This window comes from Carlito syrichta, unplaced genomic scaffold (assembly GCF_000164805.1).
Source record: "Carlito syrichta isolate Samal-C Ts95f unplaced genomic scaffold, Tarsius_syrichta-2.0.1 Scaffold304598, whole genome shotgun sequence".
NCBI classification, from domain to species: domain Eukaryota; kingdom Metazoa; phylum Chordata; class Mammalia; order Primates; family Tarsiidae; genus Carlito; species Carlito syrichta.
This window is the reverse complement of record NW_007248694.1, coordinates 247246-272480: the sequence shown is the minus strand read 5'-3', so window position 1 is coordinate 272480 and position 25235 is coordinate 247246. Positions and strand designations below refer to the sequence as shown.

Below are 25235 nucleotides of genomic sequence, written 5' to 3'. Positions count from 1 at the left end.
AGCATTTTATGAACATTATTCTAGGAAAGACAGATTTGAGCCTCTGTAGGTCTTGAAAAGTGTTACAAATAGACACATGTATTTCTAAACTAACTCAAACTGGTGCTTGATGGATTTAAGGAAGGGGTTGTCTGAGAAGGCAAAGGAACTGTAGGTTTTATGATTGATAGCTCATTAATTGGAAATTCTGCACCCGATTAAGGAATAACTATACTTTATACATTACCACAAGCCTTAGAAATGACTAAATACTTTCTCTGACTGTTCTTTCTGAACAGGATGCTGTTAATAATCAATCGCTTTTGAAGTGGCACTTATTTATCTCACCCCTGATGAACTGATTTATCTCACCCCTAATGAACTGAAGTTATCTCCAGATGACTTGAAGTGTTATATATAGGCTTTTTAAATACATGGGATTAACAAATGATGGATAGAAAGATTATAGTGAAAACAGATTGTGTCAAAGGGACTAAATTCTTTACTTGTGTTACTATTACCCTGTGGAATGCATGAATTGTTTTGTAGCACACTAACAGGAAATTAAGATCCCTAACCAGCTCACATACCACCCCCCACTCTAATCTATGTTTTCCATCAGGTTTATGTCGTTTAATGATATGAACAACTTAGAAGGAAGTTTATTTCTATAACAAATTATGCTCCTCTACCCTAAAGATGGTTCTAAAAACTTAACTGATTCCATTTTTAAAAAAATGTGTTGATAATGGATTTGGTATACCTCTGTTGATCATTTGGGGAGGCATCTAATGAAACAGTATTAACATTACTTGTTTGTATTAATTGGAATTTTGTCATTTATACACCATTTGTCAAGTAGTTGAGCTCAGGTTTTATAAGAGGTCTTTTAGCTTTTGGCTTGGTTTTTAGGTATTTGCTGATCAATAGATGTATGATGCTGATTGCTTTCCCTATGTAGTGTGGAGGCCATGACCACTTGCCCCCTAAAGCGTCACTGAAAAATCACTGGCATGGGGCAGACCTATTATGGAAAAAAGATATACAAACTTATTCAGCGTGTAAACATGGGAACCTTTGAAATGAAGACCTGACTTCCCAATGAGTTACAGAAACTTAAATACATAAAGTTACATAAAGAATGGGGCCTTGGATTCTGGTTAAATAGATTATGGGAGGGGGGAGAAGAGGAATTTTATTGAGGGGACATAAATGAGGGAGAATGATTGGGTAGGAGAAGAGAGTGACTTGTAGATAGTTATCTTTGGAAGCAGAATGAACCTGAGGCAGGTATTAGTTTGTAAAATGTTTGGGTCAGATCTGGTTACATTCTTCCTCTCCTTTTCTGCACTGCATAATGAAGTAACAGGGGAGGGAAGACATGGGAGAGAGACATGGGAGAGGGATGACCAGAGAGACCTTGAGTCTTCTTCAGTTCAGCATGTCAAAATACCTTACTTTGGGGTACTGGTTTCTAAGCCCCAACAGTAGTCTCTTGGGTAGATAAAACAAGGTATCTTATTATGCCATTTTGTGCTACTATATTGGAGTACTATAGACTGGGTAATTTATAATGAGTATTTATTGGCTCACAGTTCCAGAAATTGGCAAGTTCAGTATCAAGGTCTGGCATCTGGGGAGGGCCTTCTTGATGTGTCATAACAGGACAGAAGGCATCACAAGGTGGACGGGCAAATAAGGTGAAAGAGAGCAAGGGAGGGTGAACCCACTCCTGATATAAAGGCATGAGTCCATTCCTGAGGGTAGAGTCCTCCTGACTGAAACACCTTTTAAATGTCCCACCTCCTCATTCTGTCACAATGGCAAATACATTTCAGCATGAGCTTTGGCTGGAACAAACATTTAAATCATAGCGCAAGGCAAATGGAGCATTATGTTGTCTGAGAACAGTGAAATTGTAGATGTCAAGTAGGAAGTGTTGGAGGGCCTGTTATATATATTTTCTCTTTGCTGGGAATAGAATTAAACTGAACAAAAGTTGAGGATCACTGCCACTAATTTTGGACCCTCAACTCAGAACAGATCTAAGCAAGACAGAAAAGAAGAAAACCTTATTGTAGGATCTTGTTGATATTTTTGTATTGCATTCAGAGTTCTATAAAAATCTTTAGAGCAGGGATACATCTGCAGGGAATGCTACCTTTTTTTCTTTTTAAAGAAAGAGCAGGCATCCATTTAATGTTTCCTTGATGCCTCCATTCTCCACTTCCTCTTTTAAAATGATTGTATTTGAAACCACATTTGTTAATATTGCTATTCATTTTTGGCAATGTGGGGATGAATTCAGAGGTCCTTTAGATTCTTTAAGATTTGGTGCCTTTATATTTTTGTGCCTTTCTTTTTTTGAGTTGGGGTCTCACTCTGTCACCTAGACTGGCATGCGGTGATGTGATCATGGCTCACCACAGTCTCCACCTCTTGGGCTCAGGTGGTCCTTCCTGCTCAGTCTCCTGGGTAGCTGGGACTACAAGTGTGTCCCATCACACTCAGCTTTTTTTTTTTTTTTTTTAAATTGTAGACATGAGATCTCACTATGTTACCTAGGCTGGTCTCAAACTTGTGGGTTCAAGCAACCCTCCCACCTTGGCCTCCCAAAGTGCTGGGATTACAGGTGTGAGCCACCATTCCTGGCCATCTTACACATTTTGAAAGAGTCTACAGGAAGGAGGATGAATTCTTTTGTATGTGGAGACATCTCGTGGTAGTATTAGTATGGTGTTTGTGATACTAATATTGGAGCTATATATTTGACTACTTTGTATAGAAAATAGTTGCTCTTAAGCAAATCTGTAGAGTGTATTTTGGGAATCTTGAAGATTTTCTAATGTTGATGAGAATTGAGTCTGACTTTAGAAACCTCAGGGCATAAATTGTGCTGATAATTGGTCTGAGTTGAACCTGGAGAAAATGCTGATGTGTTCACTGTTAAGCAGAGTGATTCATCATGTAAACCTTATCATGGGCAGCTCTGGCAGAGGAAAGAGAATTGAAGTAGGGAGTGAGAATTGAAAAAGGAAAATAGAAATGGTGACTGACATGCACAAGGAACTTGAAGGTCTTTTAGGAAAAGGTTGCTGAGTGACCATATTCTTTTCCACTTCTGTGGTTTCTGTTCTGTTTGTGGAGAGTGTCTTACCCTTCCAAGATACTTGCATGAAGCCTCTCACCCCTATTATTATAAGGATGACTTTTTGACTGCATGGTCAGCTAGCTTTCAGAACCATGGCCAGTCCTGTCACACAGTTCAGAACTGGCTATTCCAGTCCCGAGCCAGGAGTGAAAGCAAGTGCTGTAGGGTTGGTTATATTTGTGTTGGACGTTTGCTGAGAAAGATAATTGAGATTTTGCAGTTTCAAATACGGTAAGGAAGTGTGTGGCACTAATTTGTCATGGCTGTTCTCAATTTAGCAATTAGGAAACCTTAATAGGCTTGTTTCTTTATAAATATGGCATTTATGTTAATTTTAGAAATTTCAGAACTTACACATAATCAAAATGAGGAAAATAAAAAATCATCAGTTATTCCCCCATTTAGGGATAATAAATGTTAACATTTCATGTATATCCTTCTGGTGTTTGTTTCTGTATATCTGTATAAATCTGTAAGCCTTTGTTTGCAAGTACAAGGAATCTGATTATAGTTGGAATAAACAAGCAACAAAAAAGAATTTATTGATTCACTAAAGGAAGATCTGAGTAGAACTGAATCTATGGGAAAAGTAATTTGATCTGAACAGAAGACTCAAGGAAGGTAAAAACAGCCATTAGAAGTAATGATTATCCAGATACTTAAGGCATTCGGTAATGAAATTTCAATAAGGCAGATATGCCCTGGTGGTTACATGTGAGTGAATGGACATGGTTGCAGGAATTCCTCTTGAATTTCTCTTTCTTGCTTGAGGCCTGACATTTTTTTTTTTCCTTCTTCTGGAAATTCCCTGGTAGGTGTCAGAGGCATAATTTGGGACTCAAGTAGGGGCAGATCAACACTCTGAACTCTGTGCCAACCTGTAAAATTCCCATTATCTAGCATTTCCCTCCAGACTCTTTTGGTCTCCTGTTTCTATTTTCATTGCTATGGTGTTTATTGCCCTTCTCAGGTGCTTTGGGAACCGACATCCTTGGCAGGGTATTGTAACTGCCATGTTGAATGTCTATAATGTGGTGTCTATAATGTGGTATCCTTTCTAGGTGGTTTTTGTAGACCGAGAACATCACAGAAAACTGGAGCCAAAAGAATGAGTATGTGTGAAACAGTCCTTAGAGACCCAGCAAATACTTGGGAGGCTGATTTGTGGGGGTGCGGGGCCGAGGAGTGTATACAGTTTTGTGATTTGCAGATGGAGCAAGAGTCAGAGTGAAATTGGATGATTACTGTTTCTGTAAGCCCATTTCTGCTCAAAGGCTGTGAATACCTCCCAAACTTGGATTAAGTAGGGAAAATGATATCATGGAAGGCAAAGTTCAAAAAAAAAAAAAAGTCAAAATATTTAGATCCATCATTAGTTGAGTGACTTAGTTTAGTTCACCATAGAGGCTGCCAAAGATTAAGTGACTGATTAGTATTTTACTTCTCTCCCTGTTAGAGATTCTTGACATATTGAAATAAGATTAATAATATAATTAACATAATTAGAATAATTTATGAAAGAATCAGCAGACCAAAAAAGCTGTGGGCTATTTTTTTTTTTAATAGAGCATGCCTTGGAATTTCATAGACCAAATTTATTTTACTGCTAGACCATCACTGGGACTACCTCTTTGGGAATGGTTTAGCATCGTTAAAAAAACACACATCTTAATGCCACTGACAGAGATTCTAGTTTTAATTTTTTCAAGGCACTGTGTTGGCAGAAGTTATGAAGGAAGAAGGCAGAGTAAGTTAGGGACCCCAAGGAGTACCACCTTTGTGTTCTAAAGAATTCTGAATATTTTATAGATATGACCTGAGTCCTGATAGAATTTTTGTAAGCCCTAGATAAATTATCTTTCCTACATTTTGAAGATAAAATCCTAAGGTGCAGATAATTCTCAAAGATGGCTGGGTAAACTCTCTTTTTCATCACCTCTTGCTAGCTGAAATTGAACTTACTCTGCTCCTAAGTAAGATAGTTTGATATTATTCTAAAATTCAGGCTCTCCATGCTGTTGACTCTCTACAGCTGAATAATAATGTCATGACAGATTAAGGGTAATTGTGATAGTTGACAGCTTTTCTTGAGTAGAAGTTTATTAATACATAGATTCCTAAGTATGTTTAAAAGTATCTGTTTTAATAAATGCTATTTGGCTGTTTCAGTTTCTTAGGTAATTTGAAATAGAAAAAGTAACCATCTAGTTTACATGTCTACAGCCTTCTAGTGTATAAATTGATAGCAATTTTTCGGATTGGTTGAGGTAAAGTTATGTTAAGGTGTGGAGAAAATCTAGATGACTTGTATAGATTATTCCGAAACGTGGATTCTATTTAGAAAAGTTTCTTCAATGCAATTAATTTTATGATGCACTTAATACATGGAAGTTAACTCTAGCCTAACCTATTAAAATGGAATCATAGAGATGTATATCTGGACCTTTTTAGTTCTAAGTGACCAAAATTTCAGCTCAGATAGCCTTAAGCATGTTTGTTTTTAATTTAAAATGGAATTGTCACATATAATTGAAAAATAACTGACTGCAGGCATGGGTGGATCTAGGTGTTTAAATGATAGCATTGGTAACCTATTTCTGCTTCGATTCTGAGTTCTTCCATCTTCTCTTTATTATTTGGCAGGCTCTTTCCAGATGACCATCTGTACTTCACAGCTTTTATTACTATCTTAGCCTCTCAACATAAAGTAAAGATTTATTTCCTAGCAGTTCTAGCAAAGGACTGAAACTTATTTACTCTGATTGACTGGATTAGGTAAAGCATCTACTCAAAAATGGATTGCTATGGCCATAAGTTGTGATAGTGTCATTACCCAGACCTGGGCCACAGGGTGTGGATAGAACCAAATGCATATATAAGCATAAAGATGGGATGCTGTCACTAGAAAAAGAGGCTGGGGTGCTGAGTAGGCAAGACAACCAGATAGACATTACAGTGTATGTGTGTTAAACACTTACATGTTTATAAAGATTTATTCATTTAGTTATTTCTCATATTTTATAGTTATAAAAATGAAGTTTGAGGATTTAATATACACATTGAAGTTTATTTTCAGAGTGCAACAGTGGTCTGATAATTAGACAAATTGTGGAAGTTTTAACAACCATGATATCTGCCTACAAACTTTTGTTTCAGAATGAAGGAACAGAATTAATACTTGAAGGAATAACTATGTAAACAAGTTGATGAGAGAGCATTAATAACCTAAAAGTAGTTATTTCTTTTTATACTTTGATTTGAGAGCTAAGATCTTACCAGATTGTGGACTTTGTGAAGGAGAAAATGCAAGATTTAGAAGTCCTCATTTACCCTAAAGGGAATTTATATGTAGGTTTGTCAGGCTCAGTGTGAATTGTTCATTATGATAATTATTTCTATTAAAAATTTTTTGGGTAGCCTGCTGGGTGGCCACAGTGGGATGCTTCCTAGATGAAAATAAAAGGGTACATTCACAAATTGTCTTTTGGTGGATAATGAACCAAACGTTCAATTAATTGACTTTTAGACTATTTCATATGCCATTGTGATTTCTGCATCTTCTGAAATTCAATAAACTTATTGTCTGTATTGCTCATATAGCAATCTGTGCTTTTCTTTTAATTCTTTTAACATTTTTTAAAAAAGGAGATCGCCTGTTATAGTGTGATCACTAAGAAATAGATTTGGAATTAACAAGGTGGGTTTGAGGCCATATCATCTGTCAGTTGTGTGTTGGAGAAGTCCCTTACTCTCTTAAGATTCAGTTTCTTTATCACTAATAGAAGAGAAACATAAAAGAATAATCAAAGTTGCTATTTCTTAGGCTTGTGTAAGATAAATGATGTAATAAATGGAAAACATTTAATACAGTACATTTTAGAGTAAAACCAATTCAAAAGTGTTAGTTATTGCATATTACATTTTTACTAATAGCATTTTCCCTGTTATGAGTTATCTTTCTACCCATAAGTTCTTTTAACAAATACCATGGTGTATTACATACACTAAAAACTAATAAATATTAAGTTATCATATGGTGGCATATTATTGCTAAGCCTCAGGATTCATTTTTTAATACCATGTAATTTTCACAAATTTTGCTTAAAAAGAGCCAGAAAAAAGAAACAGAGAAAGATCTCTTATGAGGAATTGGAGAAGAATATTATTCATTGTTTCATTCATTCACTTACTCATGTTTTACTCATTCTTTTTTGTATTACTTCACTGTGTCCAAGGTGGGCACCAAAAATAGTTTAGGTAAGGAATGAACCAGATGGTTCTCTTAGTAAAGGTATGAAGTCATAGTCCAGCAGTGAGTAAAATGCACTGTAGGAGGGTATGAAATATCTTAATAGAGTTGTGGTTTAAGTGTTGTGGTCCCACAGGGTAGGGGGAGATTGCTTTTAGCAGAGGGAAATAGCTTACCCCAAATTTTCATTCTTTTATTTGTGGCTTTTCCAACGTTTAATCACTGCTGAATTTTGATCAACTGTAGCTACTTCAAAGATGGATTATGGGGAAGGATAGAAAAAAGTTTAAAAAACAGAGATTTTCTGTTTCAGAGTTCTTAAGGTAAGCTTTTTGCAAATGGTTATGCTTTTATGTATTTGAAAATTTCTAAGGTTTATTCAGCCATATCTAATCTATTAATTCAATATTTAAAGTAACTGTTATGTGCATGATATCACGTTGGTCTTTGAGGAGGGTACATTTAACCCAGACCCTGCCTTCCTGGAGTCTGATGGTCTAGTTTGGAAGAGAAATTACATATACAAAAGCTAGGTCATGATGAGCAGGCTGCATGTTTGTCCCTACAAAGGAATTCAGACATAGTGTTATTGTGGTTTTAATAAGGGAAATATCCAAGCTTCTGTGAATGTTTAGTATAAGATATGAGAAAAGGCAGAGTTTTTGACTGGGCTACTGAGCCAGAATTAGAAAGGAGAGAGGAGTATCCTAATATTCTAGGTCGAAAAAAAAGATCTGAAAATGAGCAATAGGGTCTTCTGTCAGTCACAAGACAAATCTGCGTTCTGTGGGAAACAAAGTTGGACACAGAGATTGGGGCTGGAGTGAAAATAAAAAGCAAGCAGAGAGTGGACTGTCTTGTAGTCAGGGAGGGCAGTGAAGCTTCAGCTCCTGTGCTGTCTCTAATTGATGGGTACTGGATGCCCAGGTGAACTCTAGGAGTTCAGTCAGGAACAAATGTAATGATGTGTACGTGATACCTTTGGTAGGAGTGGTGTGGACAACATTCCTGTCACATATTTGCCTTCCTTCTTGTTGGCAGTGGGGCTTTGGGTGTACTGGGTCTCTCCCTAACCCCTGTAGACAACCAGTCTGTCATCCTGCGTGTGGACACTGGTCAGAGATAACCACATTGACGTAGGACCCTCCAGGAAATTCCACAGCTACTCAAAAAAGTCAAAACACAGTCAAACCAGATGACAGAATTTTTTAAAAAATCAAAGCAGTTAAGAAGCATTAACTTCACTTTGAGCTCAAAATTCACAGTTCTGACAAAGGTGATTGGATTAATTTGACAGTTTCTCTCCTTTCCCCTCTGCAACTCTCATTTTTCTTAATTTTATTTTAAGGATGTGGGGTACAATTCGGGGTTAGGTATACAAATGGCCATTGTACAGGTAAATTTTGGACCTCACCTCGGACCCCATGTCACCTGGTTTGAGATCAGGTACCCTTATTGATATGTCCCTCCCTTGCAATTTCCCACTACTGACCATTCCTTTCTTATAGTATGATGATAATTACTCATTTCTACAGATGTTCTTTTACGATGAAGTTGGATCAGTCAATACTTAGAGTTATAATCTTTCCATTTGTAATACAGGTTTGTTTTCTGACATTTTCCCGCCAAGGGATTTTATTTTTATTTTATTTTTCGAGTTGGAGTCTCACTCTGTCGCCCAGGCTGGAGTGCAGTGGCACGCTCACGGCCTCTGCAGCCTCGACCTGCTGGGCTTAGGTGATCCTTCTGTCTCAGCCTTCCAAGTGGAAGAAACTACAGGCGCATTTCACATACCTGGCTAATTTTTTGATTTATTGTAGAGATGAGGTCTTGCCAAGTTACTCAGACTGGTCTTGAACCCGTGGGCTCAGGTCGCCCTCTCACCTCGGTCTCCCAAAGTGCTGGGATTATAGGCTTGGACCACCACACCTGGCCTCTGCCAAGGTATTAAGGTGAGGTTAAGAGGGTTTGATTATTTCCCCTTGTTCTCTGTTGCCTGTTTCCAAGAATGTAGACACATCTTTGTGTTCTCATCCCTTAAGGTGCTTATATGTGAATTAAAACATGTAGAGTTTTGGGCTTTTTTCTCTCTAACCTCATATATACAGGAGCTCTTAGGGCCATCTGTGAGGATTTCCTTTCTTAGAAACCAAGCTGGTTTTGCTAGGAAGCACCGGACAGTTTTTAAAACTAATTTACACTTTGAATTGTAGCTACTGGAATATAATCACAATCATCATTCCATTTTGTAGGTGAGGAACTTGAGACACAGGTTAATCACCAAGGCTCAGGTTGCATGGCTAACAAGTAACAGAGTTGAGATTCAAACCCAGACAGTCCAACTCTAGTCTATACTATTATTCTCTTGTATTTGGTTCTCTAGTATTTGGTTCATTTTCCTATATGATCAAAGGTTATAGGAAAATATGAGACTGGGTGCAGTGGCTGAAGCCTGTAATTCCAGCACTTTGGGAGACCAAGGTGAGGGGATTGCTCACGGGTTCGAAAACAGCCCAGGCAACTTGGTGAGACCTCATCTTTACAGTAACTCAAAAAATTGGCTGAGTGTGGTGGCACATGCCTGTAGTTCCGGCTACCTGGAAGGCTGAGGCAGAAGGATTGCTTGAGCCCAGCAGGTCGATGCTGGGGTGGCCATGAGTGTGCCACTGCACTCCAGCCTGGGCAACAGAGTGAGATTCCAACTCAAAAATAAAATAAAATAAAATAAAATAAAAGGAACTTCTGGCATACTTCATTTTGGAAACTCTCTGCATATCTTTGTGTTAAAAGTGATGTTAGCAATTGGGAAGGGTATTTGCTGGCCATAGAGGATGCCCCCACCCCCACAGGTGCATATTTACAATACAATAGCTGTGGCCTCTTACTTTTAATTCCTGGGAAGGACTAGGGGACCAATTGAGGAAAGAAACTTACTAGAGTAGCAAGCTAGTTTATGACCCATGATTTTGGAATTTTAATCCTCAAAGGATTGATTTACGGGTTGCTCAGCAGCCTGTATTTAATAAATAAGACACCTAAGGTGTCAGGCATGGTACCTAGAGAGGAAGACCTGGAGGTAATTTTACATCTTCCTTCCATTCCATCTTGCAGAAGTCACTGTGGAGTTTCCATCTGGTAAGTAGTGATTCCTATTTTCTTAAATTGAGAATGTCAGACCACAGAGTAATATTCCATGGATTAGGGCTAAGTAGCGGTATGTGTTGTTTATTGCCTGAGATTCTGTTTTTAAGCAGGAGAAACAGTTATTTTTTTGTGAGAGGTAGGGACAGACATACTTTACATCTTTAGAAATAGACAAAAAGTTGATTGTCTGATGCTAGACTTCTCTCTTCTAAATGTTAATTCTACCTTAGGGATCTTTGATGTTGAATGGTGATGAAATGTGAATGCAAAATTGTGACTGTCATTGCAACCACACTAGGAGTAAAGTGAATAAACTGACTAAACTTTTACTAGTGTGAACGTTCTACTCCTTAAGAAGTATTGTCCAGACTCCAAATACTGTCTGTCATTTCTTCATTTTCATGCCCTACTGGTCCCCTAAAATAATTTTACACTTCCTACTTCTTGGTTAGAAAGGCATTGAAAATATTTTTCCTCTAAAGTCTTGTAACTACATGTTTTTTTTCTCAGAGATGTGAAGAAATTTCAAGCTATTTTTTTCTAATAACAGAAGTAAAACATAGTCTTTGTATCCTATATTGATATGCATTCAATTACTTTATTTTAATGTTCTGCAGACACATACTTTTAATTTTTATTTTATGTATTTTTCTTGTACTGGTTTATGTACCAATTTTTGATTCACCTAACACATTTATTAACTACTTAGTTAAGGTTTATTTCCCCTACTTGCATGTGAACGCTGTAAGATCAGGGATCTTTTGGTCAAGTTCTTTTCTTTATTTTCAGAGCCTATTAAGAACATAGACAGTGTCCAATAAATATTTGCTGACTGAATACATGAATGAATTGTACACACTTTGGAATTTAGAGAAAAGTTGAATGTAAGAAAATAGAACCCTAGAAATAAACTGTGTAACTTTTAAAATATACTTGTATATTTAAATATGCCTGTGTATATAGAGTCAGTCCTTGCTTTGCACAGTAGTGCAGGACCACAGAAGTAGCATGCAAACTGCAATTATGCAAAGTAATCCTAAAATCAATGCAAACAATTATTGTTCCTTGACTTTAAAAAATTTTTCAAGTCACTGAAATCTCTCTTGTTTTTGGCTACAAAATACAAGGAGATGACCAGAAAAAGGTGAAACGGATACTTATTTAGTACCTAGCTACTTAAAATATCAGAAACACCTTTGGTTGGCTGGGCTGGGTGGCTCAGCCTGTAATCCCAGCACTTTGGGAGGCTGAGGCCAGTGAATTACTTGAACTTGCGGATTTGAGACCACCCTGGGCAACTTGGTGAAACCTCCTCTCTACAATAAATCAAAAATTAGCTGGGCGTGGTAGCTCACGCCTGCAGTTCTGGCTACTTGGAAGGCTGAGCTGGAAGGATCGCTGGAGCCTAGCAGGTCGATGCTATGGTGGCGGTGAGCTTGCCCCTACATTCCAGCCTGGATGATGGTGAGACTCCAACTCAAAACAAACAAACAAACAAACAAAAGAAACATTGAGGTTAAAGTGGTTTGTTTCTTTGTAAAATCTTATCAGGAGTAGTTTGAATAGAGCTTGTCTTCTTGCGGTGCCACTTATGATATGGACTGTGCGTTTTTTTTTTTTCATGCTTAGACAAATTGTCATGCCCTCTACATTTGGATCCTCTTGGAAAATCTTATCCTTTGGGCTTTTCATGTCAGGAAATGTCTCCTGGAGTTCCTTTAATGTGGAGGGTTTTTTTTGTTTTTGTTATTATTTTTTTGGCCAGCGTCACTTACTATAGGAACATCATCACCCTTTTCAATCACAACCCCTTTCTTTGTTTATGTTGATGAGTTCACCTTCACTAGGTTCCTCTGCCTGTCTGTCTAGAATCTCTCAAACAGCAAATGGCAGCAATGCTGACACTCCATGGTCAGCTATGTCTTGTCCATTAGCATTTGATACACATTTTACTTTCAGTATTATCCATTTTTGTTTCTGTGTTGTACTTTGTTGGTCGGTTTTCTCTTTTGATCGTCCCTGTCATGTGGGCTTATCACTGGGAGTCAAGAAGGCATCTACATACTTTGCTGTCTGTGCCTGAACCGAATAGCAAACACACAGTGACTGATCACTGACAGACTTTGAAAGAAGTGTCATGATTGGTCAGTGATCATGATGCACACCTGTTACTTGTATACCAAGTAACCCTCACCATCACACCCATAGTCACAGCTACTCACAGATTTCTGGAGTGACTTATTGACTGAAGAGCTAAAGGCAAAGCTTGTACTTCATGCAATTGCAATTCATGAACTGTGTTATTGGGGGACTAGTATTATTTAACTAAACCATGATAAATGAGATGCATATATCAGACTGAGCAAAGCGAGGACTGCCTCATTTTATAGAAATATACATATGTACTTTTTCCTAAAATGAGATCATTTTATGCCTATGATTTTTATTTTTAATTTAACTTTATATGGTATAAATGTCACAATTATAGCCATCTCAACTTCATGTTTTATGATTGTGTCATAATTTATTGTATAGTTGTACCATACTTTGTTTAACCGGTTCTTCCTTTTGGACATTTGGGATTAGTCTATTTTTTATCAATTATTGATAATGATAGAATGACCACCTCTGTAGCTAGATCTTTTATTTTATTTTTTTAGTTGGAGTCTCACTCTGTTGTCCAGACTGGAGTGCGGTGGCCGCTTCTGGCCACCGCAGCCTCGTCCTGCTGGGCTCCGGCGATCCTTCTGCCTCAGCCTTCCAAGTAGCTGGAACTACAGGCGCGCGCTACCACGCCCGGCTAATTTTCTGATTTATTGTAGAGATGAGGTCTCACCAAGTTGCCCAGGAGGGTCTCGAACCTGCGGGCTCAGGCAATGTAGCTAGATCTTTGAGATAATTTTTGCTTATTTGGAATGAATCTATTTCTAGTGGAAGAAATATACATACACTTTTTTTCTTCTCTCTTTTAAAAAACTTTTTATTTTAAAGATACGGTGTACAGTTTGGGGTTAGGTATACAAATGGTCATTGTTCACTTTTAAAGCATTTTTATAGCCTACCAATTTCCCTTCAGCAAGATGTTTCCATTTAGGCTTCTACCAGTAATATGAATCAGAAAGTTCTGGTGTGTGATTCCTAAACCCTTATCCACCTTGATATTATCACTTTTTCTTTCTTGCCATTTAAATAAGTAAAACATGTGTTTTATTTCTAACAGTGAGTTTTGATTACTTGTTAGGGTGAATATTTTTTATAGATTTATTTGTACTAAATACAATTTTATCTATGGAATTTTATTGTGTTGTATTACAGTAGTTTTCAGATGGTAAGAATTTCTTATTTTATTGGGCTGTTTGTATTCATGCATTTCTACAAATGTATGTATATATACATATGTGTATATATATGTTTATATGTATATACACCCGTGTGTGTGCATATACATATTTGTGTGTACTTGAACTGGCATTCACGTATATATACCTTTCTTGTTTTTTCCTAGGAATTACTGCTGTAGAGCATTCATGGGCCTTACTTTTGTAATATGACCATCAACTCCCAAATGTCAAATGCCTGCCTTCCTTTCCTTCCTTCCTTCCTTCCTTCCTTCCTTCCTTCCTTCCTTCCTTCCTTCCTTCCTTCCTTCCTTCCTTCCATCCTTCCTTCTTTTTTTTTTTTAAGAAGGGAAAATAACCCATGACCTGAGTGAAATTCTAGTTAATTTTTCATTACATGATTTTCAGGAGATGAGGTCAAAAGGAGCTAGTAGGGCATTCAATTATGTGCTTGAGTGTGTTGGAAAATGTTTTTTTTTTTTCTTTTTCCTCAGGTGTACAATATTTTACTTGGGCTTGTTTTTCAAGTGTATTGAAGTGTGACTAAACATTTTTGGGTACTACCATTATGTAAAGAAGAGGCCCCATCTTGTTAAATATTCCTTCAACTTTGCAGCTAGCTAGTTATGGGTGGTGAGGAGCCGGCGAGGACTTGGGCTTTAGGCATTGGACAGAGGGAGGGTGGAAGGGAGGTGGGGACCTGGAGGAAACTCAGGATTGGGGTGCTGTTACCCCTCCCACTGCTCTGTGAAAATGTGATTGGTTTAAGCAGGTTTCTGTCTAATAATTCTAGACAGGCCATAAGTGGGGAGGGAGGGAATATCGTGTGGTTGGACCTCAGCTCATCTGAGGGCTAAAGGTTCTTTGTCACACACCACACAGGATTGGAGTGCTGTCCTTCTGGAGAGTGGTGGAGAGCTGAGATACAGTTTGGAACCAAAGGAGTAGAGAAGGGCTTGGATTTCTTTTGGCTTTAGATTGGGGATTAGGGAGGTTTAGCAAGAAAGATGTCCACTGATAATGTGGAAGGGAAGCCCAGTGACCCTGGGGAGAGAGGAAGAGCTCGGAGCTGCACTTTCAACAGGGTTGTCCAGCCATTGTTTAACCACAGTATTTTCACTTCTGCAGTCTCTCCGGCCGCAGAACGCATCCGATTCATCTTGGGCGAGGAGGATGACAGCCCAGCTCCCCCTCAGCTCTTCACGGAACTGGATGAGCTCCTGGCTGTGGATGGGCAGGAGATGGAGTGGAAGGAGACAGCCAGGTGAGGCATGGCTGACTGTGTGCAGTAGTGACCTGGGGAGACAAGGCAGGGCAAGATGGTTGAGCCTGAGAGTGCCTTCCTCTAGCCTTAGCACTCTGGATAGCTGATGGCATGATGTTGCCTGGGAAAAGGAATAAAGAATTCTGTTTTTTCTTTTTCAATGACATGGATGCAGGGCACCCCTTGTTTCACTGCTGGAGCATTGTTTCATTGATCTGTGTTGTTATAATTTTTGCTTTTAACTAGAAGTAAATCTCAATTTCTATACTATTTAATAGTAAAATATTTTAAAGATATAATAGACTCAAGCACCAAAAATTGATAGACAAGAGACAGCTTTCTGTAGTCTCCACATGCCAAGATTTCTTGTCTGACTTATTACCCATTCCCTGTGAAGACACTGGGGGTTGTCACAAAGTTACTAGTATAGTAGCCCCCTGCCCCCTGTCTGTGGTTTCAGTTACCCATGCTATGGAACAGTAAGATATTTTGATAGGGAGAGAGTCAGAGAGACAGAGACAGAGACAGAGGCAGAGACAGAGAGGTATGTGTGTATAGGAAAAGCATATATATAGTATATGTAAAATTTGGTACTATCTATGCTTTTGAGCATTCACTGGGGGTCTTGAAATGTATCTCCCATGGATAAGGGTATTTTAAGTAAAAATCCTGAAATCTTTTAAATATTCAGTTGAGAGGCCATTATTCTAAGTGAATTAATATAGAAATAGAAAACCAAATACTACATATTCTTACTTACAAGCAGTATCTAAATACTGGGGGCACCAGGAACTCCTGAAAGAGGAAGGGAGGGGGCAAAGGTTGAAAAACTATCTATGGGATATACTCACTCTTTGAGTGACAGGTTCAATAAAAGCCTAACCCTCACCATCACACAATATACCCATGCAACAACCTGCACGTGTACCCCCAAATCTAAAATAAAATGAAAGAAAATCAAGCTGAAAGCAAATAGAGGGTTCACCTGAATCTGGAGTTCAGACCCGAGTTTGCTTTCAGACTCTCTGGCCTCTTAGCTACATGACACTCAGTTTCTTAGAACTTTGGTTTCATGATCAATAAAGAATGGATAATCATGCCTACTACATATATATGTATGCTATATAAAATAAGTACTATATGTAAATATATTATGCAATTTATATATAATGGCATGTATACTTATATACATATGTGTGCATGTAGAAATATAGAAATACTTTGTAAATTGTTTGGCACTACACAAATCTATAAACTTTCATTCATCTTGTGCTAAGGAACTTTTCTTTACTTGCATTCAGTGACGTACTCCAGACTAAACCTTCTTCTGTGACATATCACAATTGTATAACATAAAGACTTTGATATAATGTAGCTGTTGGTCTCTCACTGTCATTTTTAGGTGCCAGTTCCAATGTATTTTACTTGTGCACACAAAGTCATGTTAAGATATACCTTTCATAGTCTATAATTTCATTTAAATCGGTTTAATTCAATCAGTGGTTTTTGAATGAGTTGTGTACATCAGGCACTGTGTCAGTTTCTGGCAGTATAGTAGTGAGCAAAAGAAGCTCTTATGTAGATCTCTGTGTCTTGTCGAGCAGTTTGAAATAGCTTACAATCTGAGGAATGGGGAGCACGAAATTATCCCAGCTTTGAGTTTAAGAAAAATAAAGCAATGATAGGTAAACTTCTTCAAGAATTCGAAAATTATTTTTAAAAATCATTTTGATCAGTAAAAGCAGATGAGCTATAAAGAAGCAGGAAACTCGACCAGGCTGGTGGCTCACACCTGTAATCCTAGCACTTTGGGAGGCCAAGGTGAGAGGATTGCTTTAGCCCAGGAGTTTGAGATCAGCTTGGGCAACATAGCCAGATCTTGTCTACGGAAAAAAAAAAAGGTAAAAATTAGCTGGGTGTGGTGGTGTGCATCTGTAGTCTCAGCTACTTAGGAGGCTGAGGTGGAAGGATCACCGGAGCCCAGGAGTTCAAGGCTGCAGTGAGCTATGATCTTGCCACTGCGCTCCTGCCTGAGTGACAGAGTAAGACTGTGACTCAAAAGAAGCAGGAAGTCAATAGCCTTTTCTATTCTGGATGAAGATTCTTTAAAGAGTTAAAGGAAGATTTCGGAGGGGATAGAAACTCTTTAAAATTAGATAATAGTGATAGTTGCACAACCCTGCATATCTATTAAAAACATTAAATTGTACATGTTATGTGAATAAATTGTATGTAGATTAGTTACATATCAATAAAATTGTTTAAAAACTAAAAAAAAAAAGAGTTAGAGAAACAACTTTTATTGTCTGAGTCATATTTTAAGATTTCATACATTATACTATTTGTAATCAAGTCTTCATGACATTAATTGAATTACTCAGACTTTTGCTTTTTAAGTTTATGGATTTATTTTTATTTCCACAATTTTAAGTACAGTTCAATGTCTTCAGCTATTAGGGATTTTTAGTATTGGAGAAGCTTCATAAATTAATTCATTTGATAATGGTGGAGAAGCTTTCATTCCTCATGAAGATTTTCTAGGTAACCTGCCTTTGCAGAATCACCTGCTTCTAAACAATTTAGGAGAACCCATGGAGAATTTCTTCCATAACTTAACGATGCTCATAATAAAGATATTTCACTTTACTCCTGCTCTTAACAGTGTGGAGTAGACGTAAGTCATATGAAAGAAAGAGACCTAATTCATAAATATCTTATTTTCCATTTGGTGGATAATTTTCTAATAGACATCAACCATGGGTAGGCTTGTTTTTCTTAACTCTTCTGTTTGATAGCTAATTAATATATTTGTCTTATAAGTAAAGAAGCTTTGCCCAGCACATTTCTGTTTCTCTATCTCTACTGCTCCCTCTTTTTTTTTTTGTTGAGAAAACAGGATTTATTGAGAGGACAGAAAAGCTCCCACAGTGGGAGGGGACCCGAAGGGTTTACCCTACTGCTCCCTCTTGAAATTCTTCATCCTTTGCACTCTTGGAGCCTCTCCCCATGATACAGTAATTGTCCCTTGTTTCCCTCTCAGAACCATATACTCAGAACTATATACTACAAATCTGTCTCTATTTCATTTTTTCTGATAGGAAAATACAGGGTGAGACTTGTACTGGTGCAGCCTGAATGAAATGTTGAGAGATTCTGGTTAGTGACTTTGCTGCCCACTAGATGTTTAGCTTTGAGCAAGTCAGGTAATCTTCTTGAGCATGAGTTTTCTGTTCTATCAAATGAAGGTCATGTTGGGCTGCATCCTCTCTACATTATGTCTATTTTATAGCCCTAAAATTTTATTCTTGTATGAATACTGGCATTGTCAACTGTGACCCTAAGAACCACTTTGATTCTTACTTTCTTCTTGAAATTCTGCGTAAGTAGTTATTGTAGAGTAGAATTCAGGTGTCGTTTTTTAAAAAAATTTCAGTCAAATGAAGTTTATACTTTATTTTACATGACCCCCGATCCTAGAAAAGTGGAGAGCTCACAGTGCATTGTATAGATCATTCAGTGTTGAATAATATGAGCCCAATATTTTCATTTAAGATTTTAAAAGATTAAGGTAGCCTTGAATAATTTGCCATCGTTAAAGACTTTATTACCTTGGGAGCACATGTGCCATTTTGGTGTTGTAGTCAGTCCCCAAGAGGCTGATCTGCTGGAGAGAAAGGGTGCTGGGACTATACTGTGTGTCAGGGGAAGCTGACCAGGAAGAAAATGTACACAGTCTATGCTCTATAACTTCTCCTGTGTAGGACTTGCCACAGTTGCTGTTAATTAATTAATTAACTATATATGTGATATTATTGTTTTCATATGGTCTCCTTCATTACAATAACTTATCTGAAGGCAGAGACCATTGTCTCTGTTCACTGTGATATTCCTAGTGCCTGGCAGTGTCTGGTTCATAATAGGTGCTCAGTAAACATTTGTTGAATATGTGATTAGTTGAGAACCGATTGCCTTGGAGGCATCTGTTTGGAATGTAATGCTTTCTTGGAAGTATTTATTGACTATATTGGGATTCTGTTTTAATTCATCTCTTTCTCACTGAGGGACAGCTGTGGAATGACAGACCCAAAGTGTCCAGCATGCCACTGATAAGACTCAGAATAAGACTTCTGTTCAAAGTTTCAAACTAATTCACCATTGTGCTGATGGCATCTGCACTTAAGACTCTAGCATAAATATAACTCCTTATTTAACTGGAATTAAATAATTAGAGGTCGATTAGGAGCCCTACACTAACATGTCTAAAACTGAACTTCAGACCTGCTTGTCCTGCAGATTTCCCTATCTCGATAGACAGTTCCATTCTAGTCCTTGAGACAGAAATGTTGGAGTCTTCCTTGACTCCTGTTTTTCTCTACACCCATTATCTGATCAAACTGGCAAATTCTATCTATTGTACCCTTAAAGACATTCACATCTCCAGAGGTCTTACCCCATCTTACATCCAGTACATCCACGATTCTGGTTCACCCCTTCAGCTGTCGTCTAGATTATTGCAAATGCCTCCTAATTAGTTGGTCTCTTTGCACCTGTTCTTACTTCCCTTATGAAGGATCTGTCATGATCTCTTTGACCTCATCTCCTTTTTCATTCCCTCTTGTTCACTCTACTTGAACTTCTCTGGCCAGTCACGCTATTCTGCCAAGGACCTTGCTCTTGCTGTTACATCTGTCTGAAACGTTCTCGCTGCCCACCATCCTCACGCTATCTGCATGGTTCATTTACTCACTTCCTTCAGGTCTGTATTCAAATATTACCTGCTCAGTGATTGCCCTGTCTATAATTGAAAGCCTTCCCCCAACACTTTTCATCTTCCATTGTTTTTGTCCTTAGCACCTGTCACCCTTTAGCATGTTATATGTCTTGTGATTGTTTCTTCCCATTAGAATTAAAGCTCTGAGGGGCCAAAAATTCCTAGTCTGAAACTACCTGACAGAGTCCATGCTCAAGAAATGCCCAAAGTCAGAATCAATGAATAGAAAATAGAGCCTTGATTCTTAGGTTGCTGTTTCACCTAAATTCTGTGGAGAGATTTGGAGGTGATTATGCCTCCAGAAATGTTCGGATTTTCAATAATCTTTACTACCTGTGATGTACTCTGCTTCAAAATGTTTTTGCAGTATTTTCTAACTTTCATTTATAATGTCCAGTTTCCAGACATGAATATTTTTCCCTCCATTAAAAACTTTCAAATCTATCAGACTAATAAAATTTAGAGCTTAGGAGGAATCCATTTTATATATGAAGACGTGGCATGAATCTTTTTTCCCAGTCAACTTATAAACTGGATACTGTTTTGCTGTTATATGAAAACCTCAGTTGATTGACGATGATTTTGTTCCCTAGGGATCTAACCTTCTGGACTTCTCCAGCTTCATGTAGGGTCCACTGTGAGCCTGCATGCCACAGAACTCAGTACCATCCTTCTTTCCCTTTTAAGGCTCTATACTTTTCAGTTGGCTAATGATTTGATTTGACCGAGAATATTCTATACTGAGCTTCAGCGTTACTGTGGTTTCGGTTCTACTTCAGGAATTTCAGGTTGGCCCTGTGCCTCAGAAAATAAGGAGAATGGTTTCAATAATGCGGGGGGCGGGTATTCCTCTTTAAGTCTTGGAAATTACAGTAGTCTTGTAATACTATGAACAAGATAAGCCTTTATTTATGTGAAGTTTAAAGTAAGAGCCAACTCGACCATTATCCTTTTTACATCCTTCTCCTGTTCTTCTCTTTCCTAAGTGTTAGAACTTAGAATTTTTAGTGGCCCTTCCAAAATAGAGTGCAAGTTGAATACTGTGCAAATGATAGATTTATCAGTCCTGAAAAATGTCTGTGATCAGTGGAATGGCAGAGAATGTTGTTCTTTTTCCAAAGGTATTGCTGCGTGTTTTGATCATCAGACTAACAACATTCAGCAACATAGGAGTAATTCTACTGGAATCATTTGGAATAGTGAAGAAGCCTATGCTCCCATTAAGGATGTCTAGTTGAATGGGTTCGTGAAGAATGGGTTCACGAAGCAAACTGGTAAAAGAATATTTTGGTCCAACTTTGATGTGGACCCAAAGTCAGGAGAAAGAGACCTTTTATTCCTGTCCAAATTCTTTATTTCTTTAAGTGAGGGGTATCTCTGCAAAAATGGTGATCAGCTGTCTGTTTTTGGTCAGTGAATTTTTAGATGGACAGTACTGGCCTTCACCACTGTTTATATGAATATATTCTAAAGATCACTCCCCTGGTGTAATTCATACTGTACTGCCAAACCTGTCTAAAAAGAAAAAGTGTCACAAGTTTCAACAAACACAAGCCAACAAAGGCAAAGGGTATTGTTTCACTTCCAGTTGGTCAGCACAAATGAACACCCATTTGGGCTTCTGTTAGGCAGATTGACCTGACCCACATCTGGAGAACCTGATTTAAGGGCATGGTCATAAAAACACCAATACATGCACTTACACTGTGGGGTTTGAAGAGAGACTGTTCTCTTCGCCATCTGCACTGACTTCCCTGTCTTGTCTCTACTGGATTACTTTGGGAAATTCTATTTCTGACCAAGTTTATTTTTTCTTTAAGAAAAGACTTAAGGAATTTAATCACCTATGTAATTTGATGTAGTTATACCTATGTAATTGTGTACAATAACTTTTATGATTTGATTTGATTTAGAAATTTAAGAATTCTCCTTAAAACATTATTTCTCTCAGGTACACATTAATATTGGCTTCTTTTATGTGTGATGGACAAGACACTTATTAGTTAGCAATAAATTTATTATCATTTCAATAGTTGTATGTAGTTGGATTTTATTTTAGAGCAAAGGTCATGTCTATTTTCCACTGTAAAATGGTGTGTTTTTAAGTTAGAGGTCTTGTTTTTTCTTAATTATATTTAATCATATGATTGGAAAGTTGCAAAATTCAGTGATTCCCAGTGGGCCTTCTCCTTCTTCAACAAACGAACGAAATGCTTTTTGACTGGCAGTCACTCAAAATGTGTGAAACTGCAAAGTACTTTATCATTATTCTTCCAAGACCTTGGAATAAATAAACTTCACTTCATAAACTCTTCCTCCAAGGTTATACCAGTTTTGTAATTGCAAGCATTTAAAAAGCCTACCTCTGAAATGAATTGTTCTATAACATGTCAAGTACTGAAACCAAAGGAAAAGTAGGAAACATGTTGCAAATATATGGTTATTCATAGTTATTATGAAGGGTAGATAGTGGCTTTTAGTACGTTCTACAGTAAAAATGCTTGCTTTTTTTTTTTTTTTTTTTTAAATGTAATTACATGGTTCCTAAGCACCTTTGCAGATTCATTGGCACTTGAATAGGGTGAACTTTGGTACCTTTGCCTTAGCCTTCTCTTTAATGGGTTCTGGTTTGAATCGGGTAGTTTTCAGTTTTTTTCAAGTTTGTCCTTGATATGTGAAGAGGATAGGCATAACATATGTAGTTTTTGGAATGAAACTACCTGAAAATGATATAATTAAATGGTTAAACCAGTATTTTATGCCCAAATGTATTATGTTGGAAGTATAATCAGTTCCTTGAACAATGAGAGTAATGCATTTTTAAAGGAATTTAATAGACATTACCCCAGAGTTCCCTTTAGGCTGTATGTCTTGCTATAGTATGGCATCATCACAACATTCAGTATTTACTAAACTCAGAGTGAAATAGATGCTAAAATAAGCTATGAGATAATACCTATCCCTTAGAAATACAGATTTTTAAGAATTTGGCTGGTTTTGAGACTTTACATTTTCATTTCTTTATGGTTAAATCTTGACCTAAAAAGCTGGTGTAATCCAGAAGGGTGAGTAATGCTACATAAATCCAACCTTGCAGGGATTTATGATTTTAAGTGTACTTTTGAAACTTGCTTGACATCATATTTAAGTTCAGTCAGGTTGCTTACAATATAAACAATAGAGAGAAAGGAATAAAAGATGGACCACAACGAACTGCAATGGTTTTACTTCTTTTTTTTCCTAGAGAAAATTTTAGTAACTATTAATTGTTTGAATATTTGAGGATTGTCTTAGCCTGTTCTGGTTGCTATAGCAAAATACCTTAGACTGGGTGGCTTCTAGACAACAGAAATTTATTTCTCACAGTTCTGGAGGCTGAGAAGTCCAAGATCAAGGTGTCAGCAGATTCTATATCTGGTGAGACCCTGATTTTTCAGAGATGGCACTTTCTTGCTGTGTCCTCACATGATGGAAAAGGATAGCAAACTGTCTGGGGACTCCTTTATAAGGACACTGATTTATCTACTCATCTCCCAAAAGCCCAACTTCCTAACATCACTTTGAGGGGCAATAGGATTTTAATATATGAATTACAGGAAGACATAAACATTCAGACACAAACATTCAGAACATAGCAAGGATGATGGCAGAAAAGAGCCACCATTACATACTGTATATAAGTGAGGCTTAGTTGGTTTTTTTAAAAATTGAGTTGGAGTCTCACTCTGTCATGCAGGCTGGAGTACAGTGGCATGCTCACGGCAACCACAGCCTCGACCTGCTGGGCTCAGGTGATCCTTCTGCCTCAGCCCTTCCAAGTAGCTGGAATTACAGGCATGTGCTACCATGCCCAGCTTATTTGTTTTAGTTTTTTTTTAAAGAAATAAGTTTGGCAGTACAGGGTGTTGGCAACTGATCGAAGTGGGGTCTCATTTAGGAAAGATAAGAGGGATGTAAAGTCCTTATAAAGCACTCCACTTTAGAGAATTTTTAACTGGCCCTTGTCATTCATTTTGGCCTTAAGTTATTTGACCAAACATTCTAACCCTCAGCTCGTAAGAATACTTGGAGTATCAATGAAGGAGGCACTACATTCTTTTCAGATGACATAATTCTAAGTAACTCTGATTTGATTTGTATACTATGGAATCTTCTGTCTTCAAAACTCTTATCTTGAGCAATACATTGTAATATAAGAGTAAATATGAATCATAGGCCAATGATCAACAAATATGGTGAGAGATACTGTGAGCAAGCATGAAAAGATGATATACCTGAAGTTAACCAATGTAATATACTCCATAATATGATTACTCTCACCATAGCCTCAGTTATCCAATTACCTTTTATTGTTTGGGTTAGATCCATATAACTCTATGAGTGTAATATAAAATTATTATTTTCCTCCCAGTTCCTTCTAGTTCTCTGGCTCTAACTCCAACCAAAGCAAAGAAATACTAATTTAATAACACACACACACACACACACACACACACACACACACACACACACACACACAAGCATATGCATCAGAATATTAGGAGTCTTTCATTCTGTTTTGAAATGTGTCTCAACCACTCTTGCATAAGTAAACCAAGTATGGTTTTTGAAGTTTTAGAATCTATTGCATGTTCTTGTTGACCTTTTAGTTCATGAGGTAAACATAAAATCTTCACTGCCTACATTTTGAGGGCGATACAGGAGAAGGAAAGAGGGTCTTAGAATGACAGATAAGGTGGAGATGAGGTTAGCATTGACATGTGGGGTGGCCTGGCTGCAAGAGGCATCCTGAGAGGCGCTTGAGGGGGGCAGTCTTTGGATTTGGCTAAAATACCTCTGAATCATAGTGAGTGTTGGGCTTGATCAAAATTCTAAATATCCTTTGACATGGTGACAGATCTCTTGATCTATTTTCACTCCCGGTTCTACTAATGTGTTTTTATCTCCTCTGGGGGCGGTGAGAGGTCTATAAATAATACCTTATGTAGAGCTTCCTCTGATCTCTGCCCTTTGTTCTCCTCTTGTGAGTTAGGTGAGTGGTTAGCTTTCTCTAGGAAAACATTTTTCAATCATTAAACCTTGAGGCAAAGAATGTAAGAAAACAATCTTTAACCCCCTCGTTATCTTTCTAAATATCTCTCAGAAGGTTTGACTGAAGGAAAGGAGCATTCTTGTTTGGATTATGATGAATGGTAACCTGGTGATGCCTCCCTGTTTTCCTTTAACAGTGTAGGCAGCGTCTCTGTGTGTAATATGGGGGATATAAAATCTGTCAAATGTGTTGTTCTCTCATTTCCATTAAACTTTTAAAATCGCTATATATTGCCAAGTTATCAAAA

The 25235-nt window shown here is 37.6% G+C and overlaps 1 protein-coding gene across 1 annotated transcript in view; it reads left to right on the top strand.

The window, feature by feature from the left end:
- The first annotated feature begins 14658 nt into the window (after positions 1-14658).
- Positions 14659-25235, top strand: part of LOC103262717 (electrogenic sodium bicarbonate cotransporter 1) — a 239403-nt gene continuing 228826 nt past the window's right edge. Inside the window, exon 1 of the mRNA XM_008060360.2 lies at positions 14659-15125. Within this exon, the coding sequence (XP_008058551.1) occupies positions 14869-15125 (257 nt within the window). The 5' untranslated portion in view covers positions 14659-14868. The remainder of the gene's footprint in view (positions 15126-25235) is intronic.